This window comes from Dipodomys spectabilis, unplaced genomic scaffold, assembly GCF_019054845.1.
Source record: "Dipodomys spectabilis isolate Male_0828 unplaced genomic scaffold, ASM1905484v1 ptg000039l, whole genome shotgun sequence".
NCBI classification, from domain to species: domain Eukaryota; kingdom Metazoa; phylum Chordata; class Mammalia; order Rodentia; family Heteromyidae; genus Dipodomys; species Dipodomys spectabilis.
The window spans coordinates 2,185,494-2,209,479 of record NW_024870716.1 but is presented as its reverse complement, the minus strand read 5'-3'; the positions used below and the strand labels follow the sequence as shown (position 1 = coordinate 2,209,479).

The following is a 23,986-nucleotide window of genomic DNA, read 5'->3' as shown; positions in this document are numbered from 1 at the left end:
TGAGGGACAGCGCCCAGGCCCAGAGTTCAAGCCCCACGGCAGACCAAAAAGAAAAAAAAAAAAAAGAGTCTCATGGACTTCCCTACCCAGGCTGGTTTCAAATCTACAATCTCTGACTCATGGGTAGCTAGGATTACAGACATGAGCCACTGGCACCCGGACATTCACTAAGCTTTTAAAATATAGTGAAGGGCTGGGAAGGTGGCTCAGTGGTAGAGTACTTGCCATGCATGTATTAGGCCCTGGGTTCAATTCCTCAGCACCACATATGCAGAAAAAGCTGTAAGTGGCGCTGTGGCTCAAGTGGTAGAGCACTAGCCTTCAGCTGAAGAGCTGAGGGACAATGCCCAGGCGTAGAGTTCAGGCCCCACAACCAACAAAAATAAAATATAGTGAAAATTGCTATGTAATGCATAGACAGAAGTATACAATAAGATCTAAATACCAAGCATTCTGTTCTTTATGTATGAAAATGTCCCACACATTCTTTCTAAACAAGATTTGTTAACATAGGAATTTATAGCATGTACTTACCTCTGTAATTTCAGGAAAATCATCTTCACTATCAGTTAATTTATGACTTTTTTTTTCTGTTTCTTGTGCGATTGTAACAGGGATCTCCTTTTCAAGAGGTACACGAAGATGCAGTTCTATTGAATCATGTACTGAATGTTCTAGTTCCTGTAATCTCTACAGAGAGAACTTCAGAATAAGTAGGATAAAGAAACCCACTATTTGAATAATGTAAACTGATCAGTTCTATCTGGAAAGACTTATCATAAAATACTATGCTACTATACACTCTTGCAATCAAAACAGCAACTATTCAAATCCAGATAATCTTCCAAAATAGGCTCATTTTATAATCTTACTCAATTTTTTTACCTGGTTTTGCAGCTGTAAGGCTAGTGCTTTCTGCTCTTCAATCTGGCGAAATCTTTCCCGTGCTCGAGAATCATAAACACTAGTTCTAGAAAATGAAAAGTAACATAAATACAGACTGCCCTTTTATCATCAGTCACATTATTTCTGTATAGTGAATATTAAATATAAAGAACTCTCATGTAGAAAGTTCAAAATCCTTACACTAATTTATATCTTACCACAATTACATTTTTTTTTTTTTTTTTGGGTCCGGTCGTGGGGCCTGAACTCTGGGCTCAGCTCTTCAGCTCAAGGCTAGTGCTCTACCACTTGAGCCACAGCGCCACTTCCGGCTTTTTTCTTTTTGCTTATGTGGTGCTGAGGAATCGAACCCAGGGCCTTGAGCATGCAAGGCAAGCGCTCTACCACTGAGCCACCTTCCCAGCCCCACAATTACATTTTAAAACAGTAAAACAATGTGGAGCTGCTAAAACTATTATATCATTTTAACTGAAATGATTATCTATATAGATGGGTTGTTCAGTACATACAGACTAGTTTTATAGGAATTTGTCACCTTTTGTTCTTTAATGAGGGATGATTAGGGTGCTTGAATGTAGAGCCTCAGGCTCTTACTCAGATTTTCCTCCTCACAGCTGGCTTTTTACTATTTGAGCCACACTTCTACTTCTGGCTTTCTGCTGGTTAAGTGGAGTAAGTCAGCCAGGACTACCTTTAAACCATTATCTCCAGATCTCAGCTTCCTGAATGATCATTCCTTTTATTTGGTAAATATTATTCTAATTATGGTAAAAAGTAAAACTTCATGATGGCAATCCCCAAATGGAATTGATCTCAAAGAAGATAAAAGATACTAACAAGTTTCTAATTAATATACTGTATATTTTTTTTTTAGGGCCTGGGCACTATCCCTCAGCTCTTCAGGTAGTGCTCTACCACTTGAGCCACAGCACCACTTCTGGCTTTTTCTGCTTATGTGGTACTGAGGAATCGAACCCAGAGCCTCATGCATGCAAGTTAAGCACTCTACCACTGAGCCACCTTCCCAGCCCAATATACTGCATTTTTGTTTTTATTTTTTAATTTTTTATACCTCCCCCATACTTTATTTTTGATAGTTCATTTTTTCAAAGTTACTATGTCCAGATTTGGAAAAGTTGAAGTTCATGCAACTGGGGGAAATGCTTAAAGAGATTTCTTAAAGAGATTTCCAAAATTATTCAATAAGTTAGTTTTTCCAATTGTCATAATAAAGGTATTTATTAATTCTTTTTAGCTTCAACAACTGTTACAGGCTTAATGAACATGCAAATAAAAATATCCCAACCTTAAGAGAATTTTTTTTTTTTTAATTGGTCGTGGGGCCTGAACTCTGGGCCTGGGCATTGTCCTTCAGCTGAAGAGCTGAAGGTCAGAGCTCTACCACTTGAGCCACAGCACCACTTCCACTTTTTTTTGCTTAGTGGTGCTGAGGAATCGAACCCAGGGCCTCATGCATGCAAGGCAAGCACTCTACCACTGAGCCACCTTCCCAGCCCCCCCTTAAGAGAATTTTTAAAACTCAACAACTTAAAAGTACAAATAGAATTTTTACTCTTATAACAACAGACTAAATACAATTAATTGCTTGAGTTCTTCTAACTGAAAAATAAAGTTACTGAGAAGGAAAAAAATACCAAAAACAATAACGTACAGTTCTTTGATCCACAGCTCTGCCTGGAACAAGGTAGGACTGTAGGTAGAAAAAGAAAAATGAGCAGAAGGCTTAGAAAAAATTCAAATATTTTTACCAACAAAAGCAATCATTTAAACAGTTCAAATACTATTAAACACTAAGACTATTTTACTATTAAGACTATTTTACAAGTATAGAATAAAAAGTAACTGGCACAAATAAATTGTAATTGAGAATGAAAAAACAGAAATATGAATCAAATATAGATATATAAATAAAAAAAAAGATGACCCAAACCTCAACTGAAAAATTGTCTAGAATAGTTTCCTATGTGCATGAAAGAATGGCATTATTTGAAAGAGCACATCATTATGAAGATAATACATTAAGCTAGAAAATTACTCTTCCCAATTGGTTCACACTGACTTAATGAAATCTTAGGGATTCTTAAAGAGTCTTTGTCAGTCTGAGTCAAAATATTCAAGTCTGGACTAGTATATGTCTGAGTCAAGCAGAACAGGTCAGATAATGATGTAAGGGAAATGAACCCTAAGATACGTATTCAATGTTTTTTTCTTTCATGCGATTGTTTCTAACACATTTATAAGATTATTTCTTTGTTGCTTTGTATGTCCCTCCCCCACAGTATAACCCCTGCTTTCACTGTATTGGATGTTGGTATAACTTGTGGAGGGGAAGGGAAAAAACAAATTGTTTAAATAGGGATACAGGTGGACCCATTGCAACAATGAGATGTACAAGTCGTTATGTCGAAAACGAACTTGACAACTTTGGTGGGGGGGGATAGGGGGAGGAGGATGGGGGGGGCAGAGGGAGGATGGGAAGGGGAAACAAAGGAGGAGACTACAATGCTTGATAAGAAATGTACTCATTATCTTGCCCCCTCTGTACAGTATTTTCACAATTAAAAAAAAAAAAAAGGCCGGGCACCAATGGCTCCACCAGTGACCTAGCTACTCAGGAGCCTGAAATCTTAGAGGAACTCAGTATGAAGCCAGCCTGGGCAGAAAAGTCCTCAAACCTCCAATTAACTAGCAAAAAGCAGGATTGGAAGTATTGCCCAAGTGCAAGAATGTGAGCTGTGAGCAAGCAAGTGAGCAAGTGAGTTCAAGCCCTGGTATTGGCAAAAATTTACTACCAAAAAACTATATCCAACCAAATGATAGTAGATACTATCACTCCCCATATCAACTTACTAATAATAATAAGCCAATGAGCCAAAGTACAGAAACAACACAACTCTATTCCAAAGGCTAGTCCCATTCATGTGGCTCTTGTGGACAACCCAAGTGAATAATAGAGTCACAAGGCACGGAAATTGTCCTAAAGCTTTTTGTTTTTCTCAACTTTCTTTCTTCGCAAACCCCAAACTAAGGGGTTTTTAGAGATAAAGTCTCAAGGACTTTTCTGCCTGGGCTGGCTTCATTTGACTGCAATCCTCCAAACCTCAGCCACATGAGAGTAGCTAGCCAGTGGAACCCAGATCCATGTTATTCTTGAGTCATCATTAGGAGAAATCTTATGTAAAGGAAAGGCAGATTTCAAACAGAACCACTGATGAACTCTTTCATCTAAGATCAATTTCTTCCAAAAAAGAATACCTAGTTTTGAATACTTCTTGCAAAACATTTTTCTAAGCACTTTACTGCAAGTTATTCTTCACAACAGTAAGGTATTAATATTAGCATTTTATTGTAATCAAACAGATTCAGAACAATAACTTCTCCAAAACCACATGAAGCCTGAAAGAGCCAATATCAAAAACCAAGTCTGACCCCAAAAACCACATAACAGCTGGGCGGCAGTGGCTGAGCCTGAGGATTGAGATCTGAGGATTGAAGTTTGAAGCCAGCCTGGGCAGCAAAGTCTGTAAGACTCTTATCTCCAATTAACCACCAAAAATCCAGAAGCAAAGCTGAGGCTCAAGCAGCAGAGCACCATCCTTGAGCACAAAAGCTCAGGGACAGTACCCAGGCTCTGAGTTCAGCACCAAGACTGGACCAAAATTAAAAAAAGAAAAAAGAAAAAAAAAAAGACTTTTTCCCCCCTAAGTTTACCTGGGAATTAGAGTCTGTGAGTCTTTCACTTTGAGTAAAATCACGGAGTCTGACCCTAACAAAGAAATATAAAAACATTTCATTAATAAAATTCTTTCAAGTTATATTTCCTAGATGCTTTAAGTTCCTGAACTTTGCATTGTATGTGTCCTTCAGCATCCTTCAGCATGCTGTGCTTGCTCCTTGTGCTTCCACTTCCTGGTTCTGGGAATAAGAATGTGCTGAGATTTCTTAAAAGCCTTGAGACCATGATGGGTTTTTTTTGTGTTTTTTTTTGTGTTTTTTGGTTTTTGGTTTTTTTTTTGGGTCCGGTCGTGGAGCCTGAACTCTGGGCCTGGGCACTGTCCCTCAGCTCTTCAGCTCAAGGCTAGCACTCTACCACTTGAGCCACAGTGCCACTTCCGGCTTTTTTCTTTTTGCTTATGTGGTGCTGAGGAATCGAACCCAGGGCCTCATGCATGCAAGGCAAGCGCTCTACCACTGAGTCACCTACCCAGCCCCGACCATGATGTTTTATAAAACTGAATTAGATGAAATGAGGGAAAAAGGAGGAAAAAAGAGAAAAAAGGCACTACAGGTGAAGTCCAAAAGGTAGAAATTTTATCATCCTATCATTTATTTTCTGTGTAAAATACTAATGAAAGAGAGGAATCATCCTCCTAGAGTGCTATGATTGACTATTAAGTGGTAAAATAAATGTAATTAAACAGTGCAAAGTGGTATATTTGTTCCCATCTAGGATCCTCGTATTTCCCATACAATGTATGTTTCTGTCATACAACACATTTTTTTTTAGTAAAAATAAAGCATTACATGCAATTATTTGCATGTAAGAAAAGAAAAAGAAGGGAGGAAAAGAAAAAAGAATTCTTATTTGTAGTTTTTATTTTCTTATAGCATGGGTAACTGAATTATCTGTGTTTTAGTTTCTTATGTGTTAACTAATATTATATTATGTATATATATTACAATGTTGCCTGTAATCGATCCAATAGAGTTCATTGGTTGTTAGGTTTAAAAATAAATGATCTCCTCTTTACCTTCAGATTGTGTATTTGATGCTGGTAAGTTATCTGACTGATGCAGAATCGAGGGTTGATCACCAGGAGGTTGATGGCCAGGATCAGAATCTTTGGATTTAAATGCAACATCTGGGGTATATGACGATAGGGAATATACACTGTGGGACAGCTGTTCTTGGGGAGTTAAAATGCTGGCAGATCCAGATGATGAAGTATCAGAGCCAATGATATAAGATGCACAAGAATTTCCATTTTTAAACAGTGATTCTTTCAATGTATTCTTACTGGAACTAAGACATCGAGACCTAGCAAGAGAAGCAGTTAATTCAATATCAAATAACAAATTACAAAATTAAACTTATTTGAAAGATGCTTTTAAGACTCACAGGTGTAAAGGAAAATGTGTGGTAGGTTTAGCTACGGAGAACTGTTTCCCTGTTACCATCTGTAGAAGCTGTCTGTAGATCTCTCTTTCTTCTTCTTGAACTGTCTATAAAGTTAAAAAAAAAAGTCTTAAATACATCTGATGAGGCAAGTATTTCTCAAATGAGCATCTAGATAGAATACTAAAAACTACTAAAATTCCAGCAGTCCTGAAGATAAAGAAATATGCTTTTTCTTAGACTAGGGGCATGGCTGAAGTGGTAGTGCATCTGTCTAGGAAGCAGGAGGATCTGAGTTCAAACCCTAGTACTAGAAGGGGGGAAAAAAAAGGTACACTGAAGATATTCTAGGAAGTTACTAAATGTATATAAAAGAGGTTGAGTATAGTAAATCCCTAGCTGGGTGCCAGTGGCTCACGCCTTTAATTCTAGCTATTCAGGAAGCTGAGATCTAAGGATTGTGGTTCAAAGCCCAAGCAGGAAAAGTCTATGAAACTCTTATCTCCCATTAAAAACACCAAAAGAACTAGAAATGGAGCTATGGCTCAAGTAGTACAGTGCTAGCTTTGAGTAAAAAAGCTCAGGGACAGTACACAGGTCTGAGTTCAATTTCCAGAACTCGCACACATGCGCACGCGCACACATGCGCACACACACACACACACACACACACACACACACAGTAAATCTAGATAGTATGTTACAGAAAATTATGAAGCATATTTTTAAATAATAGCACAGAGAAACCAAGAGGTCAGAAAGCAATCGTTTTAAAGGTAGGGAATATCTGACTCAAGCTTTATAAGAGCCACATATTGTCTGATACATGATGGGACAGAAATAAATACTGTTTCTCAGCTTCCCGAGGCCTATTAGCCTATGTTGATCATTTCTACCCTTTGCAGAAAAAAGGTGCTTCATCTCTTTAAATGGTAAGTTCTAGAAATAAAACATTTGAAGACTTCTAAATATGAATTCAAACAATCCCTTAAGTCCTAATGCCTATGAGATCTGCAATTTTTATTATCTTCAAATAGCAGTTTCAATTTAACATGTCCACTTATCCATACAATGCATTTTGATCAGTGTCACCCCTTCAATCATTCTTTCCCTTCCCATCGATCCCATCCTCACTCATTTCCTAAACTTTTCAAATTCCATTTTCATGTATGTACACTGAGGAGCATCAGTGTACTCACTATTCTCTCTATTCACGCACACCCACACCCTTCAGAGAAGCATGTTTTCAGCTCCTTGATGCTCATTTTGTTAAACTGTCTATTAATTGGTCCAAGGAGTTGTATCATGAAAACCCATCCATTCTTATAGCATACTTTAGTCAGTTTCATCATGTACATACGTGTAGGGTCCTGTATGTGCTTTCATCTATGTTTCTTTTTTAAACAGAAGTTAGATTTAACTTCCACATTAGAAAGAAAATATGCACCCTTTCTTAGAAATAAATGAGTATTCCAGACAGATGGTTAACAAATGCAAAGCTCTTTGTGCTCAGTGTGTTCAAGTAGTAAGCCAGTATGAATGAAGAGAAGTAGAAAAGAAATAAGCTCCCTTAGCACAGAAGCAGATTGCATAAGGACTTGTGCTCTTGTAAAGCATCTACACAGATCCCTGAAGTAAGGAGCTGTCTTTTAAAATCTCACATACTGTATAATACAACCAGTCCACAAAATAATTTCAAACATTATGCTACTGTTAGAAACATCTTAGACTTTGACCTTTCAATATGTACATAAGTATGTTATGTTGCTTAATGACAACTGTTCGTTAAAAGTAGAATGAGCTGGGAATACAGTTCAGTGGTAAAGCACTTGCCTATCAAACACCAGGCCCTGAGTTTGATTCTCAGTACTATTTAAGAAAAAGAAAATCAGGGCTGGGAAGGTGGCTCATTGGTAGAGCGTTTGCCTTGCATGCATGAGGCCCTGGGTTCGATTCCTCAGCACCACATAAGCAAAAAGAAAGAAGCCGGAAGTGGCGCTGTGGCTCAAGTGGTAGAGCGCTAGCCTTGAGCTGAAGAGCTGAGGGATAGTGCCCAGTCCCAGAGTTCAGGCCCCACGACTGGACCCAAAAAAAAAGAAAGAAGAAGAAAAAGAAAATCAGAAAGAAGTAAGTAACTCAAAGGGAAAATGATACTAAGTATTTTCTTCTTGAATCTTCTGTTGTTGCTGCACAGTCATAACTACATACTCAGCATAATATTAAATACATCTACTAGAATACTTTATTTATTTTTGGTGCCAGTTCTGGGTCTTGAACTCATCAGGCCTGAGCACTCTCCCTCAGCTTTTTTGCTCAAGGCTAGCCACTCTACTACTTGAGCCACAACTCCACCTCCAATTTCCTTTTTTTTCTTTTTTTGTGCTTAATTAAAGAGTCTCCCAAACTTTCCTGCCCAGCCGGCTTCAAACCACAATCCTCAGATCTCAGCCTCCTGAGTAGCAGGATTAGAGGCAGAAGCCACTGTGCCTGCCTCTAGAATACCACCAGGCGCTGGTGGCTCACACCTGTAATCCTAGCTACTTGGAAGGCTGAGCTCTGAGGATCACGGTTCAAAGCCAGCCCGGGCAGGAAAGTCCATGAAACTCTTATCTCCAATAAACCACTAGAAAGCCGGAAGTGGCACTGTAGCTCAAGTGGTAGAGCACTTGCCTTGAGCTGAAGAGCTGAGGGACAGCGTTCAGGCCCAGAGTTCAAGCCCCAAGACCGACAAAAAAAAAAACAGTGAGGCTGACAATTTCCTATGAGAATTGAACATCTGAATGATAAGGAAGAAATAGCTGAACGTTAGGTAGAAGAATGGACCTAAACCCCATTATCTTATGCCTTAGACATTAATATCCAAATGATGATGGTCTCCTTTTCTAGAGATCGTTCATAGTATTTTGACAGCACAAAAATAATTATTAGAAAAGACAATTTCCAGATAGAAATTATATAGTAAAAGGTGCTCAGGAGCTTATTTTTTGCTAAAAAAGCATTCATTTCTTTCTTGGAGGAGGAGGAGCAGGAGAAAAGCTTGGCATTGCTAACTTTTTTGTATTTGGCTTTGCTCTAAGCCAATCATCTTGGGTTACAGGGAAGGACAGTACTAATCAATAACATCTTTGTTTTGGTAGGGTTTTTTTTGCCAGTCTGGGGACTTGAACTCAGGGCCTGGGCACCGTCCCTGAGCTTCTTTTGCTCAAGGAGAGCACTCTGCCACTTAAGCCACAGTGCCACTTCTGGCTTTTTCTGTTTATATGGTACTAAGGAATGGAACCCAGGGCTTCATGTAGGCTAGGCAAGCACTCTACCACTAAGTCACATTCCCAGCCCTTGGTTTTGTTTTTGTTTGTTTACAGCACTGGGGTTTGAACTCAGGCCTTATACTTGCTAAGCAGGTGCCCTTATCACTGAACCACACCTCTAGCTATAATCAATAACATGTTTATGATATGGGACTAAGATATCTCTAAGGAACAATAGAACCTCATCACAACAGACAATCTGCCAAGCAAAAATGACTCGTAACAATCTCCCAGAACCCCTCCCAAAACTAGGACTATGATTCTTTTCACTGGAAAAATACTTTGACCAGGACTGTTTAATAGTTATGCATATCCTCTCCTTCTGGTTTCAGTTCTTTGTAGTTTAAAACCTTTTGCTCAGCCAGGCATTGGCGGCTCATTCCTGTAATCCTGACTACTCTGGAGGCTGAGATCTCTGGTTTGAAGTTCAGAAGCCAGCCCTGGCAGGAAAGTCCATGAGATTCTTATCTCCAATTAACCACCAGAAAACCAGAAGTAGGGCTGTGGCTCAAAGTGACAGACCAATAGCCTTGAGCAAAAGACCTCAGGGACAGCGCTCAGGCTCTGAATTCAAGCCCTATGACTGACAAAAAAAATAGAATAAATAAAACCTTTACCTCATAGCAGTACCTTGAAGACACCTGAAGATGAACTTAGTATTGTCTTTCCATGGCTATTTGTGCCATGTAATAAGCCTCTTTCTCTGCCCTTTGTTACGTCTTTTTTTGTATGTGTGTGTGGTTTTTTTTGTTATGTCTCTATTTAGAATATAGATTGACAAATCCTTAGCCAATCTAACCAAAAGAAAAAGAGAGCAAATCCAAATTAATAAAAATAAGTGAGAATGATACTATAATAGATATCACTGAAATACAAAAAATCTTAGGGAACATTTTGAAAACTTGTATTCCAATCTATTGGAAAATCTATAAGAAATGGATACATTGCCAACATAGAAACTAGAAATAAACAATAAAGAGATTGAAGTAGTAATAAAAAGTATCTTTATTTTTTTAAAAAATGGACTGACTCATTGATGAATTCTTCCCAGGCTGTTAAAGAAAAACTAAAAGTAACGTTTCTCAAACTATTCCATGAAACAGAAAAGAAACGAATGCTTCCAAGGTCATTCTATAAGGTCAATATTACTCTGAAATAAAAACTGGGTAAGTAGGTCTGGGAAGGTGGCTCAGTTGTAGAGTGCTTGCCTTGCATGCATGAGGCTCTGGGTTCAATTCCTCAGCACCATATAAACAGAAAAAGCAGGAAGTGTACTGTGGCTCAAGTGGTACAGCACTAGCCTTGAGCTGAAGAGCTAAAGGACAGTGCCCAGGTCCAGAGTTCAGGACCCAGGACTGACAAAAAAAAAAAAAAAAAAACTGGGTAAGGACATAATAAAAAATGTACAGAAATCGTTCCTTGATGAACAAAGATTAAAAAAAATCCTCAATAAATTATTTGTAAAATTCAACAATACATTTTTAAAAAATCATACTCATGTTATTTTCATTTCAGAGATGCAAATATGTTTCAACATGCATAAATGATTAAATGTGAACAGCTAGTAAACAGAAAAGGACAAAAATCACATAACCTTTCAAAGATGTAGAACAAAATCTCTTGAGAGAATTTCAACATCCCTTCATGATTAAAAACCCTGAAGAAAATAGGAACAGAAGAACATACCTCAACACAATAAAGGCTATTATGTGACAAACCTATAGCCAACATTGTAATACATTGGGGAAAAATCAGGAACAAGGATAGTCTACTCTTTCCACTCTTATTCAATATAGTGCTTGGAACAATAAGGGAAGAAAGAAATAAAAGATATAAAAACAAAAGTAGTAAACTCGCAATCTAAAGCTGTGATAGAGCCAAACACAGGTGGTTCAGGCCTGTAATCCTAGCTACTCAGGAGGCTGAGATCTGAAGACTGTGGTTCAAAGCCAGCCGGGACAGGAAAGTCCAAGAGACTCTTATCTCCAATTAACCACCAAAAAGCTGGAAGTGGTGTTGTAGCTCAAGTGGTAGAGCACTGGCCTTGAGCTGAAGAGCTCAGGGACAGCACCCAGGCTCAGAGTTCAAGCCCCACAACCAACCAAAATAATAAAAATAAATAAAAATGTGATAGTCCTATAATCCTATAGATGCACAACCCGAGAGAGTCTACTAGAAACTCTTAGATTTGATACTTTCACCAAAGAAGTTTCCCACAAAATCAACATTCAAAAAGTTAGCAGATTTTCTATATACCTATGAAGTCTTTGAGAAAAAAGTCAGAATAACATTTTTTAGAAAAAAAGAATACCTAGGAATAAACCTAACAAAAGAAGTGATAGCCTTCTATAATATAAACAATGAAGAAACTGAAGGAAGACTTTAGAAGATGAAAAGACTCCCTACCTATGTTCATGGACTAGCAGATTTGATTCTGTTAAAAATGTCCATATTGCCACAAGTAACTACAGATTCAATAGACTGCCCCATCAAAAACCCGATATTCCTCCCAGAAATAGAAACAAGTAATTCTAATATTCATATGGAAGAATGAAAGACTCTGAATAACCAAAGCTATCCTGAGCCTAAAAGAGTAATGATGGACATACTACAATACTTGATTTCAAAGTAATACTCCAGAGCAGTAGTAACAAAGAGCACATAAACTAGCAAAAAGAAAAACAAACAAGGGCTGGGAAGGTGGCTCAGTGGTAGAGCGCTTGCCTTGCATGCTCAAGGCCCTGGGTTCGATTCCTCAGCACCACATAAGCAAAAAGAAAAAAAAGCCGGAAGTGGCGCTGTGGCTCAAGTGGTAGAGCACTAGCCTTGAGCTGAAGAGCTGAGGGACAGTGCCCAGGCCCAGAGTTCAGGCCCCACGACCAGACCCAAAAAAAAAAAAAAAACAAAAACAAAAACAAAACCAGACATGTAGACCAATGGAATAGAGTAGAAGAGCCAGAAATAAACCTACACAGAAAAAGTCATGAGTCTCAACAAAGGTGCCAAAATAATATACTGGAGAAGAGTGTAACAAATGATTCTGGGAAAACTGGAAAAGCTGAACTATCACTTACCCTGTACAAAAATCAACTCAAAATTATGAACAGACTCTAACAACTTAAGAAATAGCAAGAATTGGCAAATGGCAAATTTGATTCTATCAAATTTCATTTGCATAGCAAGTGAAACAATTATTGTAATGAAAAGATAGCCTACAGAATAGAAAAAAAAAAAACAAAAAAACTTTTGCCCACTACGCATCTGAGAAGAAATTAACTAAAAGAATACTATAAGAATAAGCCAGATAGGGCTGGGAAGATGGCTCAGTGGTAGAGCGCTTGCCTTGCATGCCTGAGGCCCTGGGTTCGATTCCTCAGCACCACATAGCAAAAAGAAAAAAGCTGGAAGTGGCGCTGTGGCTCAAGTGGTAGAGCACTAGCCTTGAGCTGAAGAGCTGAGGGACAGCACCCAGGCCCAGAGTTCAGGCCCCACGACCGGACCCAAAAAAAAAAAGAATAAGCCAGATAATGGTGGCTTACACATGTAATCTTAGCTTCTCAGGAAGCTGAGATCTGGAGGATTGTGATTAGAAAGAAGCCAATCAGGAAAGAAAAGTTAGCTAGACTCCATCTCCAAAATAACCAGCAAAACCAAACAAGCAAACCAAGCAAGCTTAATAAACAAATTAGGAAACTCTCAAAAGAAGATCTATAACATTTAGCTTTGCTGGAAAAACACAGGAAAAGGTAAGTCACTTGAAACTTGTAACACAATTCTATATTATAAACCATCTGGCACTATAAAGCAAAAGAAAACACCTTTCTCTATACATTATTAAATTGCTTTTGAATAAGAAAACTGGGGCAGCTGGATACCAGAGGCGCAGGCCTGTAACTAGCTACTCAGAGAGGCTGAGATCTAAGGATTGTGATTCAAAGCCAGCCTGGGCAGAAAGTCTGTAAGACTCTTATCTCCAATAAATTACCAAAAAACAAACAAACAACAAAAGTAGAGCAGTGGCTCAAGTGGTGGAGTAATGGCCTTGAGCAAAAAATGTTCAGGGACAGTGCCCAGGCCCTGAGTTTAAGCCCCTGGACTGGCCAAAAAAAAAAAAAAGATGGGGGAAAAGGGAAGAATTAACAGGAAAAGCAGCAATAATTGGATAATTTGTGAGAGTTAGCTAATATTACATTTAAAAAACTAATAAAGGACCAATGATGGTTTTTAAAAGTATAAGACAGTAAATATACCAGATTTTATACGTATCAGATTCCTGTAATTTGGTGACATTTTTATAATAAGCACCAGCATAAAACAACTGTAAGATTACAAAAATTTAATAGCAAACACAAAATAAATTTTAGCAAGCTAATAAATTGTTTGACCAGGGCTGGGAAGGTGGCTCAGTGGTAGAGCGCTTGCCTTGCATGCCTAAGGCCTTGGGTTCCATTCCTCAGCACCACATAAGCAAAAAGAAAAAAGCCGGAAGTGGTGCTGTGGCTCAAGTGGTAGAGCACTAGCCTTGAGCTGAAGAGCTGAGGGACAGCGCCCAGGCCCAGAGTTCAGGCCCCACGACCGGACACACACACACACACACACAAAAAGCAAACAAAATAAATTGTTTGACTATATATTATTTCTTTTTTTTCTTTTTTTTTTGGTTGGTCGTGGGGCCTGACCTCTGGGCCTGGGCACTATCCCTCAGCTCTTCAGCTCAAGACTAGCACTCTACCACTTGAGCTACAGCGCCACTTCCGGCTTTTTTCTGCTTATGTGGTACTGAAGAATTGAACCCAGGGCCTCATGCATGCAATGCAAGCATTCTACCACTGAGCCACCTTCCCAGCCCAAATATTGAATATAAATTCTTGGCTAATTTTTTTGTTTTTGGTCGGTCATGGGGCTTGAACTCTGGGCTTGGGCGCTGTCCCTGCGCTCTTCAGCTCAAGGCGAGCGCTCTACCGCTTGAGCCATAGCACCACTTCCTGACTATAAATTATTTTAACTTTATAGTCTCCCTTTCATTTGGTTTAGCATAAATAAATTTCAAGGAAATTAAACATTTCAACAACTTTTTGTTAAGTCCAAAATACTTGGTTTATGAGAAAACACTAAATAAAAATCACTTAAAAAATAAATTAATCACTGTCATCTATTATGACAGTCTATCACCTTCACATGCTAGTAATCTAGTAACTGTAACTGAAAAGAAACAAGTGTTTTTATCATTTAAAGTTCTTTATGGTCACTAACATTTTCTCTTTTCCAAACAGAACTTTATACCTAAATAACTATAATATCAAACAGAAACTTCTGTAATCATGGAAATGTGTTTTATCTGTATTGTACAGTAACCACTAACCACATGTGGCTAATAAATTCTGGAAATGTAACTAATGTAACTGAGAAATTAAAATTTTAAACTCAACTAATTTAAATAATGCTGTGGCAAGTATTTATCCTACTATAGCATAGATCCTCCATATGGCCTTTTGAATCACTCATTTTGTATAGCCATATTTCCAAATTCTTCTTTGAAACTTCTTATCAGACTTCTATAAGTAGCAACATCTTAACCATAACTTTTGCAACATTATATTACTGACGTTCAAAGACAAATCCAGCACTAATTCTTTATCTTCTTTAACATAAACCAAGATATCTTTCTTGGAGCTACTAACACTTCCATGGGAAATCAGTTTTTCCAAATTTTTAAGTTCCCATCAATGAATTCTAGATAAAAGGGGGGAAAAAAAGCCCAAGTATTTTCTCTGCATAACCAGTGATTTCTGAGACTAAATATCTAAGTAATTCACTGAAAGTCTGATGATACAGTTTGTTCTTATATTTTGTTCTATTCATGAATTCTTCTGGAATACATGTGGCCCACTTTTCATAGTAGACTGTAGATCAAAAATCAACTATGGCACAATTCCTGTACTTCATTTCATAGTTTAGATTTAATTCCCAACATCTTTGTACTCTATAGAGGAATTCCAGCTCCATGTCCTCCACTGACCTAGCCTGTGGCCTAGAGGGTTGACTAGGAAAGAAAGATTACTTGGTCAGCCCAATTCCTCAAGCTGGCAGTAGAAATAAAAGGAAAGAGCGCTGGTGTAATCCTAGATACTCAGGAGGCTGAGATCTGAGAACTGTAGTTCAAAGCCAGCCTGGGCAGGAAATCCACGAGACTCTTATCTCCTCCAATAAACCACCAGAAAACCAGAAGTTGGTACTGTGGCTCAAGTGGTAGAGTGTGCACCTTGAGCTGAAGAGCTGAGGGGAAAGGCCCAGGCCCAGAGTTCAAGCCCCAAGATAAGACAAAGAAAGAAAGGAAGGATGGAAGGATGGAAGGAAGGAAGGAAGCAAGCAAGCAAGCAAGCAAGCATACCAAAGGAGACTTCCTCAGAAGAGCTGGGTTCTAGACCTACTTACTAGCTATGTGATCTGATCTTTCTTTCCAAATTTGTAAAATATGAATATTAACTAACCTTTACCTATTTTACTGGGTTGAAAGATCTGAAAAGAATAATACATGTAGAAAAAACACTAGAAACACTAATGTCATTTAAATGTAGGGTCACTATTCTTCATTTACATCTCCATAGCAACCAGTATAAAACTAACTAGCTGTATAATAAATATGCAATTGAAGAGTTACAAACATAGTTCTTTTTTTCTTTTTGTGCCAATCAGGGGTTTGAACTCAGGGCCCTGTCTTTTACATTCAAGGATAGTGTTCTACCACTTGAGCCACCACTCCACTTCTCGCTTTTTGCTGCTTAACTGGAGATAAGAATCTTACAGAGCTTCCTACTCAGGTTGGCTTCCATCCATGATCCTCAGATCTTGATCTCCTATGTAGCTATGACAACAGGTGTGAGCCATTGGTTCCTGGCATAAGCATACTCCTTATTGTGCAAAGTATATGCTATATTATAATGACAAATTTCTTTTTCTTTTAGTTTGCAGAATGAACAAAACTACTCAAGTATCCAAGAATACAGCTTTCAAGAAAGTCTGTGATCTCAAAGAAGATGTTACCAGCAATGAAAAAATATAAATTGTTTAACTGGCTTCTTTTAAATCATTTTTAAAAATTTTTACATTTTCCTCTTTTAGAGAAAAAAACTTCCTGGTAGATGTTCTATCAAATCAACTATGGAAACAAAAACTACATAGTTAACAGTTTTGCTACAGAAACAGGAAGATTCTAAAACCAAAAAAGACAGAGATGTCATTTGATATATAGAAGTCATTCAGTAATACTGAAGATTAAGTAACTGAAGCCATCAGTTGAGTTCAATAGGAATAGAAGACAGTAAAAACAAAACAAAAACAAAACAATAAACCCACATAATACTCAATCCCATTAGAACAGATGGCAGAATTCAAAAAGAAAAAAAACACAACATTATAAACAGAAGATAGATGTAAACATCACAATCAGGGGCAGCAAACCATTTGATAGAGGATAAGAGCCTAATTTTTAATGGCTTCTGATACAGGTTTTCCTTACTTACCTCTTCTGCTGTACTTATATGTCGTCTCTGAGTTTTCTTAGGGCTTAAAAGACTTCGACGACAGGAACCACTCCAAGATGGACTTGACACAGGCTTAATAGGAAAAGATTTTTCATACGCAGATACATGGCAGTGATGGTTTGACTTTCCCGTAAAAGTGTTTGATAATCCACTAAAAAACGTTTTCAAGAAAGACAAAAGATTATTCTAGTGGTAGCTTTCACTGTCTTGAAATAACAAAAACAACATTACCAGTAGAATGATAGGAACCATTTGTGGGAAATATACTAGACATGATACATGGAGTTGCAGCATTATGTTTTGCCAAATCATATAATTATCAGCCACTTACAATCCTATTAAATCCATAATCTAGAATCTTCTTTGGCCAGAAACTATGTAGCAGTATGGTATAACAGAAAGCAAATATGACTAGATTTCTTTGGAAAACCTAGGTTCTATGAATGCTAAACATCTTCTGTTACTCTCCACAGCACTTTCCTCCAAGTTCTTTTGAGGACAAAAAATATGTAAATATTTAAATATGTAAAGGTGAATAAATCTAAAGTTTTGTAATAATCTTTAAAATAAATTTCAAAAATTTTTGAAAGACCAACAGAGGGCAGTCTCCTTCATTAAAACCAACCTGACTACATCAATATTCAGAATTCTTTTGGCCTTCTCTCCTCTTCTAAGGAGCTTTGTCTTTGTCTTTATACTATGTGTGCCCTAGCTAATGAGAAAATTTTGCAAGAAAATATTTTTGAGAATTCAAGCCCCAGTCTTATTTCTAAGGCTTAATAATTTTTATGTGATCTTTTCATCTATCATTACCCAACAAGTTTGCAAAGTTTGAAGTATTACTCATGCTATATGTATTTTCTTTTTCCTCCTCAGGACTAAAAATAGTTATACAGTTGACCAAACCTAAGCTTAATTCCATGATGCTAATTCTTCAAATAATCTCATCTGGTCTAAATTCAAATAAACTGATTAACTCTAGAAAAAAATATTTAAAAAAAAAGCACTCACGCACTCCTTAATTTTTTTTTTTTTTTGTTGGTTGTAGGGTTTGAACTCAGGGGCTGGGTGTTATCCCTGAGCCTTTGTGCTCAAGGCCAGTGCTCTACCACTTGAGCCACAGCACCACTTTCAGCTTTTTCTGTTTATGTAATACTGAGGAATCAAACCCAGAGCTTCATGCATGCTAGGCAAACACTCTACCAACCACTAAGCCATACTCCCAGCCTCTCCTCTTATCCCATTTTAATGAAAAGAGAGGCAATCTACTTCCTTATTTTCTCAGGTTGGGGAAGAGCAGCTAGAATTATTTAGAAAAGATATAATGGATCTTTTACAATGTCTTTGGTACTGTCTCCTAGGTGTGAGGTGGAGTGAATGAGTGTGTGTGTGTGTGTGTGTGTGTAAAAGAGAGAGAGAGAGAGAGAGAAAATGTGCTTTGAAATGAAACATCCTTAAAAAAAAAAAAAAAAAAAGCACACAGTACAAGGGTATCTTGCAATGCCAGAAAACAGAGTGCTACCAAAAGTTAATGAAGTTATATCAAACAAACAGAGCCAAGTTTGAACATTTCCACTGTAAGAATGTGTGCCTTACATGAGGGAAGCTAGGAGGAGGGCACAGAATCAGAGGGAAACAGATGAAAAAAAAATACAGCAGAGCCAGGCACCAGTAGCTCACGCCTGTTATCCTAGTTACTCAGGAGGCTGAGATCTGAGGATCTCAGTTCGTTCAAAGCCAGCGCAGGCAGGAAAAGTCCATGAGACTCTTTCTCCAATAAAACCACCAGAAAACCGGAAGTGGCACTGTGGCCCACTCTTGAGCTGAAGAGCTGAGGAACAGTGCCCAAGCACAGAGCTCAAGTCCCATGACCGAACAAAAAAAAAAAAAAAAAACTACAGCAGAGAAGTCCATCAGCTGCACTGGACATTGATTAAAGTGGACTAAGCAAATCAAGGACAGAGATGGGAGGGAGGGAATAAGAAAGAGAGGGAATAGCTTACACTAAGCAAAAGTAAAGAAATGTTCATATACTCTATTTGGAAGAAACAGTTGTATTGCCAAAGTTTGTAGAGTTCACAAGCTTCATAGACCATGATAATGACAGTTCACCTTGAAAAGGTTAAATGTGTTTGTGACTTTAAGTATTACTATCCCATAATATTGTGAAGTTTATGTAATCACTTAATCTCAATAAAAAAAAGAAAAGAAAAAATATGAGTAACTGTGAGCAAAAAAAAAAAAAAAAAGAATGTGTGCCTTTAAAAAATAACATTGTAGCCAGGCGCCAGCTGCTCATGGCTATAATCCTAAGGAAGCTGAGATCTAGGATCATGGCTCAAAGCCAGCCTGAGCAGGAAAGTCTGTGAGATTTTATCTCCAATAAACCACTAGAAAACCAGAAATGGCACTGTGGCTCAAGCAGTAGAGTGCTCACCTTAAGCTGAAGAGTGCAGGTATAGCACCCAGGCCCAGAGTTCAAGCCACATGACCAAAAAAGAAAAAAAAAGTACTTTATTAACATAATGAACTACCTAAGGTATCATAGGTACATACATACCTAACCAAGGTTAGATACTTGCTAACCAGTATGTATCTTGTAAAGAAATAGGTCCAGAAGCTAGGCACTGGTAACTCACACATATAATCCTAGCTACTCAAGAGGCTGAGATCTGAGGATTATAGTTCAAAGCAGCCCAAGCAAAGTCCATGAGACTTTTATCTCCAATGAGCCACTAGAAAACTAGAAGTGGAGCTGTGGCTCAAAATGATAGAGTGCTAGCCTTGAGCAAAAGAACTAAGGGACAGGGCCCAGGCCCTGAGTTCAAGCCCCATGACTAAGGAAAAAGAAAAGAAATAGGTGAGGCTTATGAACTAGCAATAGGACTCTATTTGCTAACATAAGTAGCTCAGGTCTAATAAAGCAATACATGAGATGCGGCACTGTTTTGCCTTAAATCAGGTCTGCTCATGTGAAAGGCTATAAAATGTGTTTGTTTCTTTCCTACTAAGGTTGCAGAGATTAACTGATTTTTACTTGAAAATTTGTAATAGCCATATATTCTAAAGTGTCCCAGTGTACTTTTATCCACCAAGATTCTCTCTTCTCTAATGTTAAGATTTGACTATCACCATCAGCATCAAGTAAACTAAAAGCTGAAAACATGGGCTGGGAAGGTAGCTCAGTGGTAGAGTGCTTGCCCTGCATGCATGAGGCCCTGGGTTCAATTCCTAAACACCACATAAGCAGAAAAAGCCAGAAGTGGCACTGTAGCTCAAGTGGTAGAGCGCTAGTCTTGAGCTGAAGAGCTGAGGGACAGTACCCAAGCCCCGAGTTCAGGCCCCACAACTGACAAAAAAAAAGGCTGAAAACACACACACACACACACACACACACACACACACACACACACACACGGTTTGAAGTAAAAAAAAAAAAAAAAAGGTACTACTGCTTTAAAATGCCCATCTAGCCATTTTCTATAAAATCTGATGAAGGGCTTGAGAACTAGGCTGACAGAACACGAACCTTGAGGTCTTTCGAGTTTCGAGGTAAAGACTTCTGCTGTTTCTTGATTTCTGTAAAGTTGAGCTTGATGCTGGAGTAGAATTTCTCCACTGACCATTTGCACTCTGACCAAAGGTTCTTAAGTCATCTGCGCCAAGAAAATTGTCTGAGGAAGGGTTATCTAGAAAAAGAACAAAAAAACAAACACACACACACACACACAAAGTTTGAATAAATTAAACAAATAACGATAGCTAGTTCTCTTTATGACTGTAACCATGTCCATCATTGTATTCCAAAGTAATGTGGCATATCACCATGTCTCTCATGGAAGAAAGATCCCAGTCTCAACTGCCAGTAAGATCTGCAGTAAGGGAATGTCTACAAACTATAATTGATTCAGCCATACTAACCTGAAAATTGATGAAGGAGCTGAATCCTGCCACAGCCATGTGCCTTATCTGCATCAATGTGACTCCGTGGTGTCCACCAAAAGTCAACATTTTACCCCAACTATATCTTGCAAGCACTCCCAGGCCTGGGCCTGAAAGAAGGTAGGCCAGACCAGTAAGAAAGCAGGTGGAGGGCCAAGGAGAATTGTAATTCAAATGAACAACAATTATTGCTTAATAAGCAGCTGGTGTCACTTTCTTTTTAGTACCATGTTCCAGACTCAGGGACTCTCTCAAAGGGCACAGATTATGTAATTGCTGCTTAGACTGGCTGGCTTATGGCAGGAATGACCCATTATATACATCTGGTTCAGGGATGATATTCTTCAATGACCTAAATCCATAATCATCAGATATTATCAATACTTCCAGACTGAGGATTATTTGCTTATAATTTGACCTATATGACTTCTGGATTACAAACTGAGGTGACAAACCCTTGTTGAAGTTTCAGCTAGGAGTGATAGATTAATTTCTATAATCTCTTCTATATCAGCAGGATTAGGCAATTTAAAACAGCTCCTCCAATTTAATTTCAAACATTCAGTTATGGAACTGAGGAGCTTCAATGAAAAAACAAGAATGACAATACTCTATTTCCAGGATTTTTGCTGAAAGCTGACAACATTTTTATTGAAGAACATTACCATAGAACTTTGCACAATAGCATTAAAATATTTAATGATGTATTGTTTGATACTCTATACAAAAAGCAAGGCAGCCTTCAAAACAGACAATTTGTTTTCTTAAGGTTCATCAACAAGCCAGGATATTGAGTAAATAAGAGAAAGATAAAAGGCAATAAGGAACGGTCTTAGTTTCCATTAACTTATCAATACATGAACTTAGTCTCATAATTAAACAAGTAGAATGTACTTTCAAAATGAATTACAACTTTCTTCCTTTGTAGTATGTTAATCTGTTAGTATTACTTTAAAGTCAGAGATATAAAACTACAGGAAATGATTATTATCAAAAAGAAAACCATTATCGCTAAATGCAAAGTAATAAGAGATATGTTTGTGTCTCATACATTTTGGGTAAAATTGAATGAGTTATCTAATTAAAGATGTCTGTTTGAGGAAGAAGTGTGTCAAAATGCAAATCACCCTGACAGATGTGAAATTTGAGATGAAGGACAAACCAGAATAGCCATCTCAAAAGGCATTTGACAAGGGCTTCAGTTTTAAAATCAAAGGAAAAGCATGTATCAGTCTGTTTAATTAGAATAAAGGGTTCCATGTCCTCTCAGTGATATATCACTGAACAATTTTCTATTGCTGATGGGATGTAATGCTACAGAGGAACCAATAGGAGGCTGCTGATATTCTTTTTTTTTTGGGGGGGGTCCAGTCATGGGGCCTGAACTCTGGGCCTGGGCGCTGTCCCTCAGCTTTTCAGCTCAAGGCTAGCGCTCTACCACTTGAGCCACAGCACCACTTCCGGCTTTTTCTTTTTTGTTTAAGGTGCTGAGGAATCGAACCCAGGGCCTCATGCATGCAAGGCAAGCTCTCTACCACTGAGCCACCTTCCCAGCCTGCTGATATTCTTTTTAAAGTAATTATTTAACTTGACAATCTGTCATCCGAATTGCAATGCCAGTGAGTTGCTTATGGCTCTCACTTATAATCTTAGCTACCCAGGAGGCTAAAATATCAGAACTGCAGTACAAAGCCAGTCCCAACAGACAAATTTGAGAGATTCTTCTCTCCAATTACCCAATGAAAGGCTGGAAGTGGAGGTATGACTCAACTGGTAGAGTACCAACCACAAGAAAAAATAGCCAATTGAGAAATTAAGGCTCAGAGTTTAAGTCCTAGTACTGGCACCAAAAACAAAAACAAAAAGACAATGCTAGAAATTCTATTATTTATACCAAAACTAGAAGGAAATACATTGAAATTTCAATTATGATTATATTGTAATGATAAAATGATAGGTTTGTGACTATAAATTTTCTCCATGCACAGGCAATATTTTATGGGAATAAAAATTTTTCTATTAAAAAAGAATATGTCAGATTAATCACTTACTACAAAAGTAACTGTCAAATGCACCTGTCAACTTTACAATATATTTAGTTACTTGAACACGAAACTTTAAATATAATAATTTTAACTACTAAATGATATGTTGATAACCTAATTTAACATAGTTTCCAAAGATTTTGATAATGAGCCTAAGCACTACCAAATTCAATTACTTTCACCTTATTCTTTTTTTATTTAGAGTTTTAAAGTGTCTTTTTCTTTACTGGTGCCAGTCCTGAGCTTGAACTCAAGAGCCTAAGTACAATCCCTGAACTTTTTTGCTCAAGGCCAATGCCCATTTGAGCCATTAACTCCATTTCCAGCTTTTTTTGGAGCTAACTGGAGATGAGTCTCACAGATATTCCTGCCCCAGCTGGCTTCAAACTACAATCCTCAGATCTCAGCCTCTGAGATCTGAGCTAGGATTTTAAGCATGAGCCACTGGTACCCTGGTAGAGTTTTAAATTTTTTTTTTCTTTTTACACTGTCCTCTTTATAAAACTGAGAAACTTGAACCTTGGCCATTACTAAGTCATCACAGTGAAAGTGTTGCATTTTGTTTTCTAAAATGTTTTTTAAAAAATCAATTTTTTGTCAGGCACTGGTGGCTAATGACTATAATCCTAGCTACACAAGAGGCTGAAATCTGAGGATAATTGTTTGAAGCCAGCCTGGGCAGGAAAGTCTAGGAGGTGGTGGTGGTGGTGGTAGTGGTTGTAGGGCTTGAATTCAGGGCCTGGGCATGTCCCTGAGCTTTTTCCCTCAAGGCTAGCCCTCTACCACTTTGAACCATTATACCACCTCTGGTTTTCTAGTGGTTAACTGAAGGCAAGAGTCTCATCAACTAGGCTGGCTTTGTACCACGATTCTCAGATCTCAGCCTCCTGAGTAGCTAGTATTACAGGTGTTAGCCACCAACGGCCAAATTCTGTGACACTCATATCCACTAAACTACCAAAAAAGCCAGAAGTAAAGCTGTGGCTCAAATGGTAGAACATTAGCCTTGAGCAAAAGAAGCTAAGGAACACAGCCCAGGCCATGAGTTCAAGCCCCACACTCAGCATCAAAAATTAAATAAATAAAGTTTTTTAATAGTCTAAT

The 23,986-nt window shown here is 38.0% G+C and overlaps 1 protein-coding gene across 3 annotated transcripts in view; it reads right to left on the bottom strand.

Moving 5' to 3' along the window:
- Window positions 1-23,986, bottom strand: part of Senp1 (SUMO specific peptidase 1) — a 58,236-nt gene that overhangs the window by 21,380 nt on the left and 12,870 nt on the right. For all 3 annotated transcript variants that reach the window (XM_042677451.1, XM_042677449.1, XM_042677450.1), the window contains 8 exons: window positions 20,425-20,584; window positions 16,875-17,046; window positions 6,047-6,150; window positions 5,679-5,965; window positions 4,639-4,693; window positions 2,579-2,617; window positions 886-970; window positions 535-690 (listed from right to left, as the gene is read on the bottom strand). In XM_042677451.1, the coding sequence (XP_042533385.1) occupies window positions 535-690; window positions 886-970; window positions 2,579-2,617; window positions 4,639-4,693; window positions 5,679-5,965; window positions 6,047-6,150; window positions 16,875-17,046; window positions 20,425-20,584 (1,058 nt within the window). The remainder of the gene's footprint in view (window positions 1-534; window positions 691-885; window positions 971-2,578; window positions 2,618-4,638; window positions 4,694-5,678; window positions 5,966-6,046; window positions 6,151-16,874; window positions 17,047-20,424; window positions 20,585-23,986) is intronic.